This window comes from Mirounga leonina, unplaced genomic scaffold (assembly GCF_011800145.1).
Source record: "Mirounga leonina isolate KUSES-001 unplaced genomic scaffold, KU_Mleo_1.0 Mir_167, whole genome shotgun sequence".
NCBI classification, from domain to species: domain Eukaryota; kingdom Metazoa; phylum Chordata; class Mammalia; order Carnivora; family Phocidae; genus Mirounga; species Mirounga leonina.
In genome coordinates this window covers 2,542,032-2,562,608 of record NW_023270422.1, presented here as the reverse complement: position 1 = coordinate 2,562,608, position 20,577 = coordinate 2,542,032, and the positions used below count along the sequence as shown (strand labels likewise).

The window sequence follows — 20,577 nt, the reverse complement described above, 5'->3', positions numbered from 1 at the left end:
AATATCAGGAAAGATGCACTCGCTTTTCCTGCCTCATTTGTTAAAACCACCTTCTGTCCATTTCATTACCATCACCATATTCCACCACACACAGGCCTTGTTTAAAATGTTTAAAAGAAATCCTGAGACTTGATCTGAACCCAGTGGAAAGAACACAGGGTAAAGCTAGATATGGTTTTCGCCCAACACATCTTCTGCCCAAACTATTAAGATCTTTCAAATTCCGAATTACCGTCTAAGATCACTAAAGTAGGACAATCAATAGCTCCACTTCACCCCGGGGCATGAGGACTACAGTGGTGTCTTTCATTTGTAAATAAATGGGGGTATATTTTGTAACAAAAAAAATAGAAGATTACATTTGAAGGCAACAGCATTTGATAAGATACACATACTCCTGATGCCAAATAATGACAAAACACTCACCTCTTCAGAGAACATTTTACTAGAGAATTTCAAAGCACTCATCAGCATCTCACTTTCTGTAACTGGATAAACACAATAACAAAACTGGATGGCAACAAAACTCAAATGGTGGATAGTCAGAAAAAGTAAATTTTAGTTTCAGGATTATTAGTGACGTCTAAGAAACCAAATTTTATCCCTACTGGAAAATATGCCCTGTGTAATATGAAAAGTAAATTGTTTTAGAAGAGTTTCATGTAAGATGTTAAAACACAGGCATAGTCTCAAGTACTCAAAAAAAAAAAAAAAAAAAAAAACAAGAAATTTGTTAATATCTTAGCATTTAATAATCTGCAAAAATGTGATTTAATAAGCAAACTAAAACATGGAAACAGTGTTTAGATTTGAAATGCACTGTCAATCTGAAATTATGTGTTCAGTTGTGTGTCTGGAGACCAAACCATTCTGCCTGATCAAGAGTGTGTGTGGCAGGGCCACAGTGGGCCCCGTCACTGCTCTGCCCTGCCCTCCCCCAAAAACGGCAGAGATTCCAATCACAGCATATTAACTTACCAAGTGTTCCAATGTAATGATTAGATGTATCAAATGCAAACATTTTTTCCTTTAAATTATTCCCCAAATTTGGCCAAACTAAATATTTAATACAAAAATCCTGCCCAACAGCAGTGATCCCCACAGGATTGCTTCTGAAGTCCCTCTGACATTCTCTTGCCTTATCACATCGCTCAAAACAATGATAGGTCTAGAAAGAGGCCATCCTGTCTTCTGAATATCAAGTCAAGAGTCAGAACTGAAGCAAAAGCAGTTAGAGCAAAATAGACACATACATCTTCAAACATACTCACACAATCATGGCAACTCTCATATCTGACAATGGTTGAATTTTATTCCAAGCAGATAATTTAATGATAGCTTTGCTATTAAAAAAAAATTCAAGTAAAATGCTCAAGCATATTTCAATATAAGGGAAAAGCTCTATTTCAGTCTAAGGGAAAAAGCAGCTACATTTAAAAATTCACTGCACAATGAAATCAGCATTAACTCTGAAACAGACACTGAGAGTGTTGGCCTGTGGAGACAAACCTGCCACGTGGTGGGGGGGTGGGGGGGTCAGCTCTGGAACAACCTGATGGCACTTTCCATCTTCCCACACCTGTATCTGCTCAAGAACCACAAACTTGAGTCATGGCTTAAGAATATTTGATTTCAACAATAAACTTAAGGTATCACATTATTTTCACTTTTCCTCTGAAAAATAGTTGAAGAGAACACAAATGATTCAAAGTAGAGATTTATGTTTTAGGTGAAAAAGTACCATAGCCATATATATTTGCTTTAAAAAAAACTGACAAGCTTCAGGTAAAAATCATTTTTCAAGGGTCAATTTTTCATTTACATGTAACCAATACATCTTATTTACATATACAGGACTCCATTTTTATTCAAGTTCCTTCATATAAAATGTGTATTTTAACTGGTATATAACTGTTATATACTGTTTTTACAGAACCACTAAGTATCCTCTTATTCACTGGCAGTTTTGACGGTAATATTGGTTTCCACATTAAGAGATGTATATAGTTAAAAGCTCAATGAATAACATCAAGATGAAAACCCAGTGTTAACACCCTGTCTAGGGCCACATCAGTTATCCAAGGAGTCAACTGCTTCATCTGCATAAATTATAGCTGCAACAAAACACAAAGCAAGTATGATTCTGAAGACCCCGAAAAAAGAGCTCTGACTTGAGAGACACTAACCACTGCTTCATGCTGCTATTCATGTTCAATTCTTATACTGGGTTCATTTTTTCTTTTCAAAAGACACTGATTTTTCTAGTAATATATAACTTTAAAAAGGTATCTTAGGTCTTTAACCCTCAGAGAACTGGTATATTTAGGCAACTAACCAAAAAAATAATCAGGATCATGTATCTTTGTCCATAGTTTCCAAAGGGTTAAAGTGCAGAAATTGTCTATCACCTGTTACAGAAGGCACCCTATTCCACTTTTTTCTTAAAAGAAACTTTTTCTTTGGTTTCTTGTAATTTTTCAGTGAGTCTATCCTTTGTTTCTTCCATTTTCTCTGTGAGAAGCTCCTTGGTCTCTTCCATCCTGTCTTGTAGATACTCCTTAACAGGAGGCGGTGTCGACATGTAGCCCCGGTTACGCAAGTACTTCACAGTGAAGGAGGTTCCTCCCAAAGTCACAGTATATCGGGCAGGTGTTGCAATCTGAGGAGAAAAGCAAACACAGGCAGTATCATGACTATCACCTTAAGCAAAAACAATCTGAAATTAAAATTTTTAGTAATAACCCAACAGTATAAATTACTTTATTGCTTCACACTGACCCATGGATTACAGAATATTCGCAGTAGAAGCGCTGGAGCCTGTAACCACGTGCTAGGGAACCTGCAGACAGGCACCCTGGGAGATGAGAAAGATGGCTCAGGACCAACAAACACGCACATGCTTCTATTCCCTAAAACCCTGCTAACCTGTGGACACTGTGTATCTAGAACTAAACCAGAACCAAACTACTTCAAATGGTGAGAGGTAAACACGGGCCAAGTGTTTATTCTTTACTGAATTTAGTTTAGTTTCACTTCCAAATCCGACTTTTCCAGGCCTTATGCTACCTTCTCGTTACAATCCACCCTGGGTCTGGAATCCCAACTGGGAACTTCCATGAGGCCAAAAAAACCCAGGCAGGCATGCACAGGCTTATCTTTGACCAGAGATTTAAGGACCAAAGCTGAATACTAGACGAACTGGTCAAAGAGCCACACAAAAGCGGTACCATCTCTATCACATCCTGATAGCTTCTGTGTTAAAATTCAGTACCAAAACTCTTTCAAAGAGCCGCCTATGCTCTCCATCTCCAACTTCCCTCTTCATTTGCTCTTGAATTTACTCTAAGCCTTCACCCCCACCTCTCATCATAGTCACTGAAGAGGCTTGTGAACCATCAGAACTATGGAGGCAGCTTCCCCCTCTACTCCTTGGAGCATGTCCTGCCCTGGCTGCCACGCCCCCACTTCCCTGGTTTCCTTCCACTTTGGAGGCTACCCCTTTACAGTCCTTCCTGCCCATTCTTCTTCCTGTTGTCTACCTCTGAACACTGTGGGGCAGCATTCAGTCCCTGCACGCCTTCTCCACCTACCTCCTTTCCTTGGTGGTCTTATCCAATTTCAAGTCCGTAGTGCCATCTGTACATTAATGATTCTTAGATTTCCAGACTGAGCCTTTTCCCTAAATTCCAGTATATACAACCTCTGACTTATTTCCACCTGCATGTCTAATAGGATCTCAAAATGTCATTTGTTCAAAACTGATCTCATGATGTTCAATGGTCCCACCCCAAACCTGCTTCTCTCAAAGCTGTCTGCATCTCAGGAAATGGCAATGCTATTCTTTTATTTATTTATTAGAGCATGAAGGGAGAGGGAGAGAGAGAATCCCAAGCAGACTCCCTGCTGAAGGGGGAGCTCCACGTGGGGCCTGATCTCATGAGCCTGAGATCATGACCTGAGCTGCAATTAGGAGTCAGACACTTAATGGACTGAGCCACCAGGGTGCAGAGCCTGATGTGGGGCTTGATCTCATGAGCCGAGATCATGACCTGAGCTGAAACCGAGAGTTGGAGGCTCAACCGACTAAGCTACCCAGGTGCCTCGCAAATCTTTAAGTTGCTTAAGCCAAAAAGCTACACGATAGCTTCAACTCCTTTCTCTTGCATAATTTACGTTCAACCCATTAAGAAATTCCATCAGCTCCATCTTCAAAACACATCCAGAATCACCTACATCTTATGGGCTCTCCTGCTACCACCTGAGTCCTGGCCACTACCAGCTCTTACCCATACCATTGCAATAACCCCTCCTGCTAGGTCTCTGGGCTTCTTACCTTACCCAGCTATATGTAATAGACTGTTCTCAACAGAGCAGCCAAAATGATTTTGTTAAAACACAAGTCAGATACTCAAAACCACCCAGTGGCTTTCTATCTCCTCTGAGTAAAAGCCGAAGTGCTCATAATGGCCCATAAGGCCACCCTGATCTGGCCACTCTGTTGCCTCTCTGCAGTTCACTCATCCCAACCACAATGGCATCCTCCCTGTTCCCTCCAATACTCCAGGTATCCTGTAGCCTCAGGACCTTGCACTTGCATTTCCCCTCCTTGAATGCTCTTCTCCCATACAACTGCCTATTAACTCCCTCACCTTTTGGCAACCCTCCCTCTAAAAAAAACAAAACAAAACCGAATACTAAAAAAAGCACTCCAACACAAACACATCCTCCCTTGCTGGTTTGTTCTTTCTTCTTAGCACTTAACATCATCTAAACGCCACAGTGTGTGTGTGTGTTTGTTTTAACTTTACGTTCTTTACCTAAATGGCTCCCACCACTAGAATGTAAGTTCCACGAGGGCATGTATTTTGTACCATTTTATTTAATTACAGTATTCCCAGTACCTAGAATGGCACTTGACACAGAGTAGGAGCTCAACAAATTTTTGTCAATTCAAACGAAGGTTCACTTCCAGGACAGTGCTAGGGGGCTGAGGAGTGTGTCCTACTCTGTGTCACAAGGTCACACTCAGGTGGTTTTTCTCTTGGCCACACCTCTTTTTTGAGGCTTTGCCATATTGAAGCAACAAATCTCAATGTTTGTCGCTCCACCTGAGAAACTATGGGTTACAGAAAATACCCAGGAGAATCCCTGCACATTCCCCACCTCACAGAGGAACAGTGAGCGGGAAGGAACACTGCTGACACTGACCTACCTATGTGTACAGGTTCATGTTTCAATTCCCACCCAACAAACATGCACTGAGCACTGATGTGCCTACAAAGCACAATACCAGGCATAGTGAAAACACAGAGAAAGAAGACATGACTTTGAATTCCTGAACACTTAAAATCAAATGAAGAAACCAAATATTAAAAAAACAAAAAAGGGGCGCCTGGGTGGTTTAGTCATTAAGCGTCTGCCTTCAGCTCAGGTCATGATCCCAGGGTCCTGGGATCGAGCCCCGCATCGGGCTCCCTGCTCGGCGGGAAGCCTGCTTCTCCCTCTCCCACTCCCCCTGCTTGTGTTCCCTCTCTCGCTGTGTCTCTGTCAAATAAATAAATAAAATCTTTAAAAAAACAAACAAACAAACCAAAAACAAAAAAGCCCCACAAAACTAACACCAGACCATGACATGAACTATAAGAGCTACATACACGTTATGGGAGCATAGGATAAGGAGCAATTATAATTAGGGAAATGGTTTAAATCATCATGATACTTTGACTTATTAAGGTAAATTACACCCACTATAACTAGAAACTTGGTAATTTATGAGTTTATTAAGTTTTAATGTTTAAAAACTCAGCAATTAAGCTTTAGCCCTCTAGTCAAAATCATAATAAAAAAGGAAATCTCCCAAGAATTCAGAGGATTTTAATGAGGATGACAGAATAAAACGTCAGCTGTACTACTATAAAACCATACTTCTAAGTATTTTTATTACAACAGAAGCAAAATAAAATCTAGTTTCCAAACGTTTCCTACCTGTTTTCTTTCTTAGGATGAAGATATATAGAACTTCATAATTATTTGTCAACTGAGAAAAATAAGATTAATATGGCTAAATTCCACAATTTAGAGTCTCCTCTTCCAAAAGAAAGACCCATAGACATAGAAACTCAGCTTATAAAGATGTCGGTGTCTCAACTCCAGAGAACAGCTACAGATGACAAACTTCTAAAATGAAACGTATGTAACAGCTACTAAGTCTAAGGTTTATCCCATGAAACAATGTGAACTAAACTTTACTATTTTACTTATCAAGTAGATGAAATATTATAAACAGTAAAATAAATGCTAAATATAACAAGTCAGGTGGCACATGGATCTCTGAAAAAGGAAAATTAATATACCATAAGTGGGAGAAATGTCAAAAAGATGACTTCCGGAAATTCGGAAAGTCTCACATTTGTCTGATCACAGCAGGTTAGGAATGATCTACCTATTTTCAAGTCACTTCTTCCTAAACCATCATTTTATTTATACTTAAAAGTTAAACTTAAAAAAATATAAACTTTAGCCATTAGACTATGGTATTGTATATGGTATTTTAAGTTACAAAAAATAACTACTGGGAACTAACATGGAGTTTTATGAGGAACTGAGCAGGTTATTGGTTAAGTGTGAAGAGCAACTCATTTATAACAGTACTTACCTTAAACAAGGCATATGCTGTTAGTGCATTTCCACTTTGGGAATTTTTCAGAATGTTTACTATGCTGTCCGGTAACCCAATGAGTTCTAGAAAAGGAATAACATTCACGCCTCTAGGAAAGAAACAAAATGATTTATATATATATGTCACTCCTCTAAGGAACAAAGTAACATATATATACACACACATTTATGTATGTATACACACAAACTTTAAGGGGTAAATATTTTCAAAATTTTTCTGAAAATACCAAAACCAAATTTTGTTTAAAAATCACTTATGCATCATCAAGAACTGTGATTTAACTCTAGAACAGAAACATTAGTGTTATACTGTATCCTACTGTTGCAGCTTCTACTTTGCTTCTGCACATGGACATACATCCCTAATTACCATATTTTAAGAAATAGAAGGATCTAGCAGAGTAAAATTAATAGCTTTAAATGACTTAAGAGAGAAGGAACGATCAGAATCATTTACTTGGTCTTAGTTTCCCCAACCAAACACTACTTCTTCAGAATGCTCTAATTCAGACTTCAAGACCTAAGCTTTTCACCTCTAAAATTACATGTCAAACTATATTGCTGTAAAAGCAACATTATAACAGTACTTATTGTGTTATTATGCAAAGAATAAATGATCCCATGGGTTTGATGAAAACTTTAATTATTCTAAATGGATGCCTGTATTCTATTAGCAGGCTTAGAAGGCAGGTGAAGAAGCAATTACCATAAATTACAACAAATTTTTGGACGGAGGGAGAGAAGGCAGAAAGTCTCTAATACAAGCTGTTAAGCCCTAATTTATTTTAGTTTCCATGATTATCAACATTTAGCTTTACGGGCATGTGCTCTCTCATGCTCTCTCCCTTTCTGTGTGTTGTTTTACAGACACTGTAACCCTTTGCCCCTCATTCAGAACAAGGTTCTTGTTCTGTGCTTTTCCTACATAAACATAACTATCATATTCAGGAATTTTTTTTAAAGATTTATTTATTGATTTTGAGAGAGAGAGAATGTCGCGGAGAGGGGCAGAGGGAGAGGGAAAAGGTCTTAAGTAATTCTGTACTGAGCGTGGAGCCCGATGTGGGACTCAATCTCATGACCCTGAGATCACAACCTGAGCTGAAACCAAGAGTCAGATGCTTAACTGATGGTGCCACGCAGGCGCCGCCATATTCAGGAAATTTAACATACACAAGAGTATATAGTTAATACACAATATATTATTTAATATTAAAATTTCCTGAATTGTTCCAGTATGTCCCTTGTCACTATCTTGTCATTTCTCTCTGGTCTCCTTTCCTCTAGAAGTGATCCTCAGAACTTTTTTGAGAAGGAGGGCAGGATGTCTTTGACACTGAGATTTTTGAAGCTTCCAGACCAGTTCCAGTTAGCATGGGAGAATACCCCTCCATTTGGATTTGTCTGTTTTTTTTCCTCCTGATCAGGTTCAGGTTAAACATTTTCAACAGGAAAACTGTACAGTTAATTCTGTCTCAGTACATCACAATAGAAGCCCCATGACATCAGTTTGTCTCACTGCTGGTATATGGGTGACTCTTGGTTAGCACAGGGTCTACAGGGTACTTTTCTGTACAGATACTCTTTCTCTTTGTAATTAAGAAAGGGAATTATCTAGAGCCATTATTATTATAGCTAGCTGTATTCTGTATAACATATAATAGCTAACAAACTAATTTATTCTTAATATTAAAATATATTTGGTTAATTGGGGAAGTTGTCCCTCCATGATTTCACTATAATACTCTGAAATCAGGGACTACTCTCAAGAACATATGGCTGGTCATCATCAAGGAAAATTACCTATCATCCACAAGAGGAAAGCAGATAACTGAAGGATCTTTAAAAAGTTAAATTACAAAATTGACTGTAAGTCCAACCTGGTTTCTTCTTTCTCCACCATCAGTTCCTTTTCAAGTCTCTTAGATAAAAACAGAATCCCATTAAAGCAAAACTTAGTACTACAAGGCCTTAGCTATTCTATGGATCTAATCAAGTCACTCTGCACCATTAATATCTTACCATGATATGCTAATTATATCTTCTAGAACCAATACAACTATAAAATTATTTTATCAATCATATCCTAGCCCAGTATGTAAAATCTACATATTTAATAGCAGTCATGAAGGGGAAACAAAAGACAAACATTTGGCCAAAAATAAGACAAAATTGAGTGATTAAAAAAAAACTATCATAAAGATCAAATAATTACCTCAGACACCTTGCACAAGTATCTTTTATAAAATAAAGAAGTAAACAACTGGTTCTAGTTCTTTCTTTATTTTGAAGATTTATTTGAGAGAGAAAGAGAGAGAGTGTGTGTGTGTGTGCCGGGGGGAAGGGGCAGAGGAAAAGAATCTCAGGCAGATTCACCACTGAGCATGGAGCCCCACGTGGGGCTCTCTCTCACAACCCTGAGATCATGACCTGAGCTGAAATCAAGAGTCAGACGCTTAGCCAACTGAGCCACCCAGGCGCCCCTGGTTCTATTTATTTCTAAAATACCGACTTGATTATTTTAAAGTAAAAATAACTTTCATTTCCTTTGGAATTGCTAAAAATGAAATACTAGTGAGGGACTGATTGACTGATTCCAACAGTAATACCCACTTGTCACTTTTTACTCTGAAGCTTCCACGACCTGACAGAAATCTGTGCTTTTCAAACTGCCAGCTTTATGGATGTTTCAACTGATGCAGAAATACACAAGGGCAAAGGACATTCACAGTAAGGATAAAATGCAGTAAAAGTCAGGTAGGATTTTGCCTCAGAATGGATCTGTAACTTTAGAAACTTGAGGCCTAAAACACAAGGATCTAACTGTAGGAACAGAACCATCATCACAAAGCTACAATTATCAAACAGAGCAGTTCTGGTTAGATGTAAGATCTCTGCAAGGTTTTGCCAGATAGAAGGGGCAACAAAGCTTAGTTTAAAATAAAATCTATTAACATGTACAATTCAGATCTTCCCTGGGATAAAATGTTTCAAAAGCCGAGATCTTTATCACTGAGTTAAATAAATACAGTATGGCGTTCTGTTCTATCATGTCTAGAAACGCAGTAATGCTAGGTCAGAGTGACTACAACAAACACTGGTCAGTAATGCAGTGTGATGTCAAATGCCCATCTTTCAAGTTACAAACTACTTTTTTCTTCTCTTTCTTTTAATAGTTAAATACGTAACAAATAACAGAGAGCTTTGCCCAGCTAAAAACAAAATAAAGCTAGCCTCTTGTCAGTTCAATTAAAAACCTGTATTTAATACAATCAACTCCAATTTGATAATAAAACCACATCGCAGTGATACACTGCCATTAGAACAAATCCTCCTTACTCTGTTAAGTATTACTTGTGATAAGATCTTTACTTAGAACAAATCAACTTTCTGAAGGGATAGGATTTAATAAAAACATTAAGAAGAACTGTTTCTGAGAAGCAACACATCCTACATAATATAAATTAGCTGTGTGATACCATAACAGAACTGGACCAGTCGTCACGGCTGGGCAGGGGTGGTGGGTGTGGCAACCAAAGTCCCGTGCTGACAAAAAGCCAATAGGCAAATTGTGATGGATAAAGGGACATGACTTTAAGTGGATAGTCTTACTACCATGTTTACACACAAGTATTCTCCAGAAAAAGAGGGGGAAGAATAAAATAAGGGTGCATTCCACAGGGGATGGCAGAATGTCACCACAACTGCCTTAGGTGCCAGACAGACTGAAAAAATCTTAAGTATAATTCATATCACTAGGTCACTTGGGGTCTGCTTTTTCAGTTACAGAACTCTTACTTAAGAAGGCAAGGGAAAGTGAAAGGAACAAAGGAACAAAGATGCTCTTTTTAACAGACCAAATGAAAATTTCATATTAAATTAAAAACTTAGATTTCTTCCTCCAAGGCCTTCTGGCCAAATGAAAACTAAGGAGGGCAGAACTATCAGTCGTATCATTTTCACAGTATTCCATCAGAAAATCCTCAATAGCTCAAAAAAGAACATTTAACATATAGATAGCCATTAATTAGAGCTGATAATAATTTTTATTCAAAATGGCACAGGATTTTATGCTCTATTAAAAACTAAGGGCAGTTTTGAAGACTTCTATAAATATTATACATGTCCAGAAAAATGTCATTAATGAAAAAGATAATTCCATAAAGTGTACATACAAGGATTTTCTATAAAGAAAGGGACAATTCTTAAAGGATAATGATACACAACAAAGAAGGATATAACTGAATATTAGGAAGATAATGGAGAAAAAGATGTGAAGAGAATCAGAACAGCATCAACTACACAAAGTAAAAAAATCCTTTCAGAACTTTTGTAAAGAAACACTTCTAATCCTGTGTTTTCTAAGAGTAAGTCTTCATTTCATTATCTTTTAATTTAGTAAAAAATAACCTTTATCCCAAGGAATGAGCTTTACATACAAAACTGACATATCTTATTAATTAATATCTTACTATTGAGCCATTAAATATAACCAAACACTGAAAATCGATGGACTTCTGGAAAGAATAAAATAATTCTAGCCCCATAAGGATTGAGTTTACTAAAACTCAAAGTGGGGTCCATTGTGCCATTTCATTGCCCTCAGGATGGTGAGCTCATTCAGCTCTGCCATGCCCAGGCTAATATAAAAAAAGCCCACACAGCACATTCAAACAAATAGGCACACGTCAGAACGCCTTAGTAGCTAGTGGCAGAAACAAACTGGAAATCATTGGGATCTGCTTCAATGTGTACCCTGCTCCTAAAACATTGTAAATAATATAGCTTAACTTAAAAGAAAGGAAGAGTATTTAACAAAAAAGGGTGCATTTAGATATCTGTGTTTTACAATACCTGCAGGCTAGGGCCACCAAATTAACTTTATTTAGAAGTTTATTTTAGTTGTGGTAAGAACACCTATCATGAGATCTACACTCAATTTTTTAAGTGCACAAAAAATTAACTTCTGATCAGAACAATAGACCTTACCTTGACACATATCAGATGTGGGTAACACTAAAACATAAGCCTGCAATTTGTTAATTTTTGTATCTGTAACAGGTATTAGCCAGGCTTTGGCAAAAACGTCATACTAATTTCCTACCAAAATCAAACATATGGCAAAATAACAGATATATTTTTACATTTGTGAACACTTTAAGAAATATATAAGTATAGAACTCAATAGTGCTGCCAAATTTCCGAAATCTCTTATTTTATTTCTGTGCCATGCTAAAGTTGATAGACGAGCATAGTGATAAAGAGCAGGGGCTTTGAAATAAGACTCCAAAATATTTGGGAAAAAGCTGTTATTCTGACTTATTCTTCCTTAATTTCATTAATATAATATATTATAATTAATATAATATAATAATTACACTACCTACTTCATAGAGTTGTGAGGATTAAATGAGATGATATAGTTTAAAATTTTCGTATACTGCCTGCTATACATGGTAAGCGAATTTAGCTATGAAAATGTCAAAAACAGCTATGAAAAGCAGTCACACTCAACAGTTAAAGACATTAAAGCATTTAAAAAACTATTTAAGGCTTTGATTAGTACAATTAAGAAGATTAACATTCTGATAAAGCAAGGAAAGGTGCTCAACGAAGCAAAAACTTACTTTATGGCTGCATAATAAAATGTTCCAAACCAAACACCAGAAGTTATTAGATGCACTGGAATCAAAACTTTTCCATATTGTCTAAATGTTTTCTTAAATCGTTGATAAAGACTAATAGATTTGTCTTGTAAAGGATCAGGTTCTTCCTTTTTTTCTGAAGGAGTTCCAGGGGATGTGGCACTGGATGACATAACCCTCTTGGATAAAATATCTTCCTCCCACTGTTTATGGTGAAGGACCCCTGGTTGGGGTGGATGAGCAGTGAATGGCTTCCTTTCCTTTGCAACACACTGGACAGCAGATAAATGTAGCCATTGTTTTTGAGGGCCCTGTACCAAAACTACTCTGGATTCAGCTTTATACAAAAGTAATGGTCCCTTTATGTTTTGACAGTGTCCAAAAAGATTGGCCTTATGTGGTTCCATGCATGTCCTATGTGCCAGTCGGAATACAGACCTTGGTACATTCCATTGCATTTTGAAGAACGGTGATTGATGGGATTTCAGCTTCTACAGAGACTAGATAAAAAAAAAAAAAAATTAGATTATACTGATTTCCATTTTAAACCAATCCACTTAAAAATAAATCATTAACTGTTAGGAAGTAAAGGACAGACATTGCTACCAAATCCATACAAATTAATGTTAAGGTATATAGTTTGAACATACCACAATTTTAAAATGTTAATAAAATATATTTAAATCTGATATAGTAAACCAGTCTAACAGATATCACGAAGGGTAATGTTTTGAGGTTATTTTATTGCTACAAAAGGGATGTTTGTAGGGCTTCTGTTATTCTACAAGGAAGCTGTGTAGCATAATGGAAAGATAATAAGATCTAGAAGTCAAAAAACTGGGCCCTCATGTAATTGCCTTTTAGACTTCAAGCCCAAGTCTACTAGTAAAATGATTACTTCACAGGACTGTTACATAAATGACATGAAATTTCTGATGTAAAAGTGCTTTTGTAAACTAACAAGTATCAAGTAAGTTATTATTACAACTGTTAAGGTCTGATAAATAGTTGATACAAGTACCAATTTTTCTATAATGCCTTTCGACTTAATTATATAAAATTTTAAATCACATATATTTTTGGCTGGTGAGGAGACAGACTTTTCCAGATATCTAAACTTCTTGTGAAAAGACAGTATTTTATTTGTGACAACATAAATAACATACTTTAATGGAAAAAAATAACTACGTTTCCCAACAGAAAAATTTTTACTGAGAAAAATGGGACTGTTTTACCTCTTTGTAAATCTCTTTAATGATTGGCTTCATGGAAGACAGCTGGATTCTCATATCTGCTTCTGCATTCAACCTGTTACAGTATGTCTTTTGGGGCAAGGATATGAAGGAAATCCAGTCACACCCTTTTAGGTCACTGTGGACCATTTTCTTTGACTCTTCACTAAAACTAAATAAGTAGTAGTTTCTATAGTAAGTCTCAATGTGCAATATTAATTAATAACTTTTGTTCTGAACCATAACAAGAACTGTTGGTTCTGTTACAATAAAATCCATGGGTCTACTTTATTTTCAATGGATAGTTTATCCATGCACAATTTTCTCATGATGGGCCATTTCAAAAATATTGATGCACTGTGGAGCACCTGGGTGACTCAGTAGGTTAAGCATCTGACTCTTGATTTTGGCTCAGGTCATGATCTCAGGGTCATGAGATCGAGGCCTGCATTGGGCTCCGAGCTGGGCATGGAGAAAAGACAGTATTTTAAAAGAATACAGACTTTGGAATAAGATAGACCCAACTGAGCTAACAGTGGTATTATTTTGAGCAAATTACTTAGCTTCTCTAGATGTAGGTTTCCCCACTAGTAAAACAGAATTATAGTATGCATTACTATATAGGAAATCAGTTCCCTTCCCTCAATACCAGGCAGTGCCACCTAATCACAATCTCCACCCCTACCCCACATCAGCTACCTTACTACTTCTACTACATTGTGAATAGATGATTTTGTTTTTTAAACTGTACACTAAGAGTCAACAGCATATGAGTTAGCACCCCAATAAATTAGCAATCCAATAAATACAGGTATTCCATTTTACATGAATATTTGTTATCTGGGGTACAAAGTTGTCTGTCATTATATAAAAATATCCATTCATGAATTGTCCCCATATAAAATTAATCCCCTGACTCATCCCTCCCTGATTAACAGTTAACATCAGCTCTTATCAGGCTCTCACAAATAATCCAACAACACAATGCAAACAAATTATGAAAAGAAACTGCACATCTTGCAAATAATAGGCTCCCAGGAAACCTTTAAAGGTGATACTGGAGATTGCTGCAATGAAAAGCAAAGTCAATGACTGGTCTGAAGAATCAGACCAGTTAACAACCAAAAAGAAAAACCACAGGAATGATAACAGGTGCTTCATATAACGACTTAAATATTAAACAACTAAGAAAGGCCATAGAGAAAAATGATTAAGTCCTTAATTATTTTTACAAAACTGACTTATTTGTTGTGAAAGTCAAACATTAAGTAAAGGAGGTCTTATTGTGCTTTCTTACAACCCATACAATTTCCTACAAATCTATGCTATGTCTATTCCAAGGGGAAAAAAAAACATCAATTGGTTATTTATTCTAAGAATTAGCTGAGTTGGAATTATAACCTAAGATTTGTCAAATATAACATTTGGCTTGAATTTTTACAAAACATTCCTTTCAAGTATTTTACTATGAATCTTTGGTCTCTATTTTAGTTGGATTTATTTTGAGGATTTTCTCCAGGACCATTATCTTTGTTTTGGGGTTTTTTTTTTTTTGTTTTTTTTAGGACCATTATCTTTGAATTATTCCTGTCCATGGCTTTAATGCAGGTGTTTTCTGAAGTCAAAGGTTTTTTTTTTTTCTTTTAAACATATTTCCTTTACAAGGCGGTTTTCCAGGAGTTGAAGTTCCCAGAAGGCTTTCAGATAATTAAATTATTATGTTTGTGTTTGTGAATAAAATAAAGGAAAAAAAAAGATTATAAAAAAAAAAAAGCCTCTTCCAAGCATCCAGTTTGCACCCTTTCCCCTGGTTTCCCCAACTACCCACTCCCATTAAAAAAAAAAAAAAAAATTTATCCTTTCTCACTTCTTATTGACTATTTTTAAAAATATCCTTATTGAAATATAATGAACATACATTTCACTCATTTAAGCTGTAGAATTCAATGACTTATAGTATATTTATAGTTGTGAAACTATCCCCACAGTCTTAGCTTAGACCATTTTCATCACCCCAGAAAGAAATCCCATATCCATGAGCAGTCACTCATCATTCCCTCCCCCTCCTAGCCCCAGGTAACCACTACACTATTTTCTGTCTCTCTATATTTGTCTATTCTGAACATTTCATTTAAATGGAATCACAGTATGTGGTCTCTTGTGACTGGCTTCTTTCACTTCACATAATGTTTACAAGTCACCCCTGTATTACGTCTTGAGCTAATATTTACCTTGGTTCCCTTAGAAGCCAATCTCTGGGCTAGTGGTTTCCAAAACTGGCTATGCATCAGAATCATGGTAGGCTGCGGATATTGAGGGAAAGGAGAGATGGTTTGAAAAACCAGATTCCTGGTCTCCATCCAGACCTAATAAATCAGAATCTTCTATAGCCAGGTCACACCTGACAATATGAATTTGGGGGTCATTTCTCTAGGCCCAGCAAATGGCTTCAGTGCCAGAGGCACTGTTCATTCCAGAATATGTATGATACTACTCAGTCTGTACTTGCCATCTACTTTTTCATCTGAAGTAGGTTTGTTCCTTGAAATCTAACGAGTCTTACTGTGTATGTCATCAGTATTGTGACTGATTACCTTTGGAAGTCTAGAGTGGTAGCAATGCTGTTATCCATCATCATCATCATCATTGTAAGATGTTTTTTAGCCCCTACTATGTGGTAGGTGTTATAAACACTTTACATATATTAACTCATACTATTCCCATAATAATCTAATGAAGGAGGGACTACTGTCACCACTTCACAGTTGAGGACACTGAAACACAGAGAGGAAATACACTCAACTGGTGAGTGGAGAAGTTGGGATTCAAACTTAATCACTAAGCTAATGGCCACTTCCAGAAGAAACAAACAGTGCCAATATTCTTTTTTTTCCTTTTTTTTCAAGATTTTATTTATTTATTTGACAGAGAGACACAGCGAGAGAGGGAACACAAGCAGGGGGAGTGGAAGAGGGAGAGGCAGACTCCCCGCTGAGCAAGGAGCCCGACGTGGGGCTTGATCCCAGGATCCTGGGATCATGACCTGAGCCGAAGGCAGATGCTTAACAACTGAGCCACCCAGGTGCCCCAACAGTGCCAATTTTCAGTAGACTAAGATACATAAGACACATAAGACACATGATAAAAGTGCCCTAAGGAAACATAAGGCCCAAGAAATTAACTTTTAACTTAAAATTAACTTTTAAATTAAAAGTAAAAATCAAAACTAATTTAAATAACAACATATGGGCAATGGCTACAATATTTGACAGACTCTAGAATTCCAAAGGTAATCAATTACAATACTGATGACATACACAGTAAGACTCGTTAGATTTCAAGGAACAAACCTACTTCAGATGAATACAAGTAAAAGTAGATGGCAAGTACAGACTGAGTAGTATCATACATATTCTGGAATGAACAGGCTTCAGGAACAATAAAACCTAGGCAAGATAGAAGTTATCTTGTCTCACAGCTAGCATTGTGTATAATGGCCTCAGCTCACTGGCAGCTTCCATTTCTGGATTTTATTAGTCTGCTCATCTTCTCAATGAAAGATAAAAGTTTTTGGTTATTGGTAAATGGTGGAGGTGTCATTCCTCAAAAACTCTACTTAGATCGGATTAGTTATATGTGGACAGGATGAATGGACCTGAAGAAGCTGTGAACGAACAGGCCTCTATTTCTGATATAAATGGAGACCTAGAGTGATGAACAAATTAAACCTGAGTTTCTTCCAGTGAAATACAGTAATTTCAGTAATACATTTTTTAAATCATGAGACTTAGCTTATACCAAAAGTTGCCTGTTATTTTCCTGCATCAGCAGTATGAAATTTTCATAGGTATAGATGAAGCAGTGTTCTAAACTGCTTATTGTTTCAGTTATGGAAATAAATGATGAAGTGCATTATTAGACCCAAGTGAAGTGACAAGATTACATTGCTTGTTGTGGCTATCCTTTTCCACTTTAGAATTACATCATAAAGGCCTTTAACACTTCAAGTGGTTGGCATATAGTTAATGGTACCTAATTCTGAGTATACAACCCTACCCTGTGTATGCTATGTCTATTCCAAGGGGAATAGTTATATGTGGGGCATCACGAATAATTTCTAAGTAAAGCCTGATTCTGTCATGAATAATTTTCATGAGCAGGCAGAATTTAACAAATGAGAGCCTGGAATCCAAGGTCAGACTGACCAAGTTCACATCCTGAAAATGCTATAAACTATGTACCATTTGGACAAGTTAATTAGTTCCCCCAACCCCTGTGCCTTGGTTTCCAATTTGTAAAATGGGGTTAATAATAGCACCTACTTCATAAGATTGTTATGAGATTAAAATAAATACATGTAAAATGTTCAGAAAATGATGAGTATGTAGCAAGTGCTCAGAAAATGTTACAAGTTATTATTGCAAGTGTGTAAATAAACAAAGTAGTCTGTTGCCCTTATTCACAGTGAAACAGCCTAAGGATCAGTGCCTGAGCTGAAAGGAGATTACACAGGATAAACAGTTGTCTAGGATGGCTCTGGCACAAAACTTGAAAAACTACATGAAACTGTACCTAATCAATCCAATAATATCCAGCCCAAGACCAGGCATGAAAAAGCAGTTAACACACATGCGTGAGAGTTAGGAGCCTCTCCACAGCAATTCTGAGGCAAAGAGAAGGTGAAGACATAGTGGTGAAGAGTAAAGTAAAGCATAAGTATAACTGGTATAAAACTTGCAGTTGTGGAATGAATAAGTCACGGGAATAAAAGGCACAGCATAAGGAATATAGTCAATGATATGGTAATACTTGGTATGGTGACAGATGATAGCTACACTTGTGTTGAGCCTAGCACAATGTATAAACTTGTCAAATCACTACCTTGTACACCTGAAACGAATGTAACATTGTGTGTCAACTATACTCAAATTAAAAAAAAAGAAAGAAAAAAGTCAAGGTATAAGGAAGCAGTGGGAACCAAACGAAGAGAAGCCAAATTAAAGGAATGACAGAGAGGGAAGAGGGATTGGAACAAATGTCATTGAGAAACCACAAACGTTAAAATGCTGTTGGAATTATAGAGAAGCTATACCCTAAATTTCCAGTTCTATGAGGCAAATGAATTAGTTCATGAGATTCCTTTCCTCCCTCTATATCCTAACCAAACCCACACTCCTCAAGATTATATGAACACGTTTCTGTTCCTCACAAACTGGAAGCCTAAGACATTCAAGCAGCATTAGAAATACAATAGCTGAGTGTACATGGAATGAATTAATTTATATGCCATTCTTATAAAAGAAATAAAAACACACTAACTAAAAAGAGAGTTGAAACAACAAATTACAACAGCAAGATTTAGTTCTCTATTGTATGAATCCAAAAAACTCTTCTCAAACAAAATCTAATTTGGAAGTTCAATAAAAATAAATAAAAGCAAAGTTGCTCAGGTTAAAGCAGGATTAAAAGAGGAATAGAGTCTTCTGGCTTGTCCTCACCTCCTCCAGCCCATGGGCCACTGTGCCACAGATTCCCTAACTATGAAAACAAAATCACAAAGTGGACAAATTCTCTATAAATAATGGTCCTACTTCAACTGCCATTTTCCTGCAAGTCACATCACAGGCACTAATTCCTTCTGAAGTCCCTGGGCCCTGCAAGGCTAGAGAAGAAACTCCACTGAAAACACAGATACTGGAATCTTCTTTTTCTTTGTGGACTCTCTGTTCCTGGAGAGCAAGAAGTCTATGTTAATTCCCAGTAGGTACAGGGACTAGCGCAAAACCTGACATCTAGTGGGTGTTCAATCTAATTCAGTTCCATGAATGTCAACAACTTGTTAGTTTTTAAAAGACTCAATTTATCTCTAATAAATGACTTCTAAAATCAATGTAGCATCTTCAGCTTGGGAAGTTTTGAGGACTTAAAAATTAACCCTTAATATGTTAAAAGTTTGAATGGGAAAAGTAAACAACACAGAATGTAAGCAGAATGGAAATTCTAAGAATCAAAAGGAAATGCTACAAAACAAAAACACTCTAACAGAAATGAAGAATGCCTTTAAGGGACTCATAATCCACAGAGCCAAGGAAAGAATTGGTGAGCTCAAAGGGAGGCCAACAGAAACTTCCTAAACTGAAATGCAAAGAGGAAAAAAAAAATGAACCCTTCTCCCCTGACCAACACACATATAAAAATACCAGAATAAAACATCCAAGCATATGGGACAACTTCAACTTCAAAAGGTATAACACACACATGATAGGAATGCCAGAAGGAGAACAGAGAAAGAAGTATAAAAGAGAATTTTCCAAAATTCCTAACAAACACCAAACCACAGGTCCAGGTAGCTCTGAGAACCAAGTAGGATAATTATCTAAAACCCTTATCTGAGCATATCATATTCAAGTTGCAGAAAATCAAAGACAAAAAGAAAATCTTGAAAGAAGCTAGGGGGAAAAAAAAATCCCCCCCAAAACAAACACCTTACCTAGAGGGGAACAAGGATAAAGGTAGAGGCAATTTCTCAACAGAAACCAGGCACACAAGAGAATAAAGCGAATATTTAAAGCGTGTACAGAAAAACCATCAAACTTGAATTCTATATGCAACAAAATTATCCATCAAAAGAAGAAATAAAGGTTCTATCAAACAAAAAAATGGAAGGAATTCACTGTCAGTAGACTTGACCTTCAAGAAGGAAATAACATAGAAAAAGAAGGACTGAGGTTAGAAATTGCAGGAGGAGGAGGCAAGATGGTGGTAGAGTAGGGGACCTTGTTCCATCTGGTCCCTTGAATTTAGCTAGATAACTATCAAACCATTCTGAACACCATGAATTCAGCTGGAGATGTAAGAAAAAATACCTGGAACTCTACAAGTAGAAAAGTGACTGCTTTTTGCAAGGTAGGAGGTGTGGAGAAGTGAATCTGAGGGCAGATATTGGAAGATAAATGGAGAGGAGAGGGAGCCTCCATAAGCCTGCTACAGGAAAGTGATATAGCCCCAGAAGGCAAAATTGG

General features: G+C 36.9%; 1 protein-coding gene across 3 annotated transcripts in view; it reads right to left on the bottom strand.

Moving 5' to 3' along the window:
- Positions 1 to 429: 429 nt before the first annotated feature.
- The window catches only part of FAM210A (family with sequence similarity 210 member A), a 39,635-nt gene continuing 19,487 nt past the window's right edge, over positions 430 to 20,577 (bottom strand). Inside the window, exons 1-4 of one of the 3 annotated variants that reach the window (XM_035013816.1) lie at positions 15,787 to 15,858; positions 12,306 to 12,823; positions 6,656 to 6,767; positions 2,426 to 2,659 (exon numbers count right to left, since the gene is read on the bottom strand). In XM_035013816.1, the coding sequence (XP_034869707.1) occupies positions 2,426 to 2,659; positions 6,656 to 6,767; positions 12,306 to 12,781 (822 nt within the window). In that variant the 5' untranslated portion in view covers positions 12,782 to 12,823; positions 15,787 to 15,858. Of the gene's footprint in view, positions 2,660 to 6,655; positions 6,768 to 12,305; positions 12,824 to 13,558; positions 13,961 to 15,786; positions 15,859 to 20,577 lie in introns of those variants that run through there. The other 2 variants (XM_035013815.1, XM_035013814.1) reach the window with 2 other exon arrangements.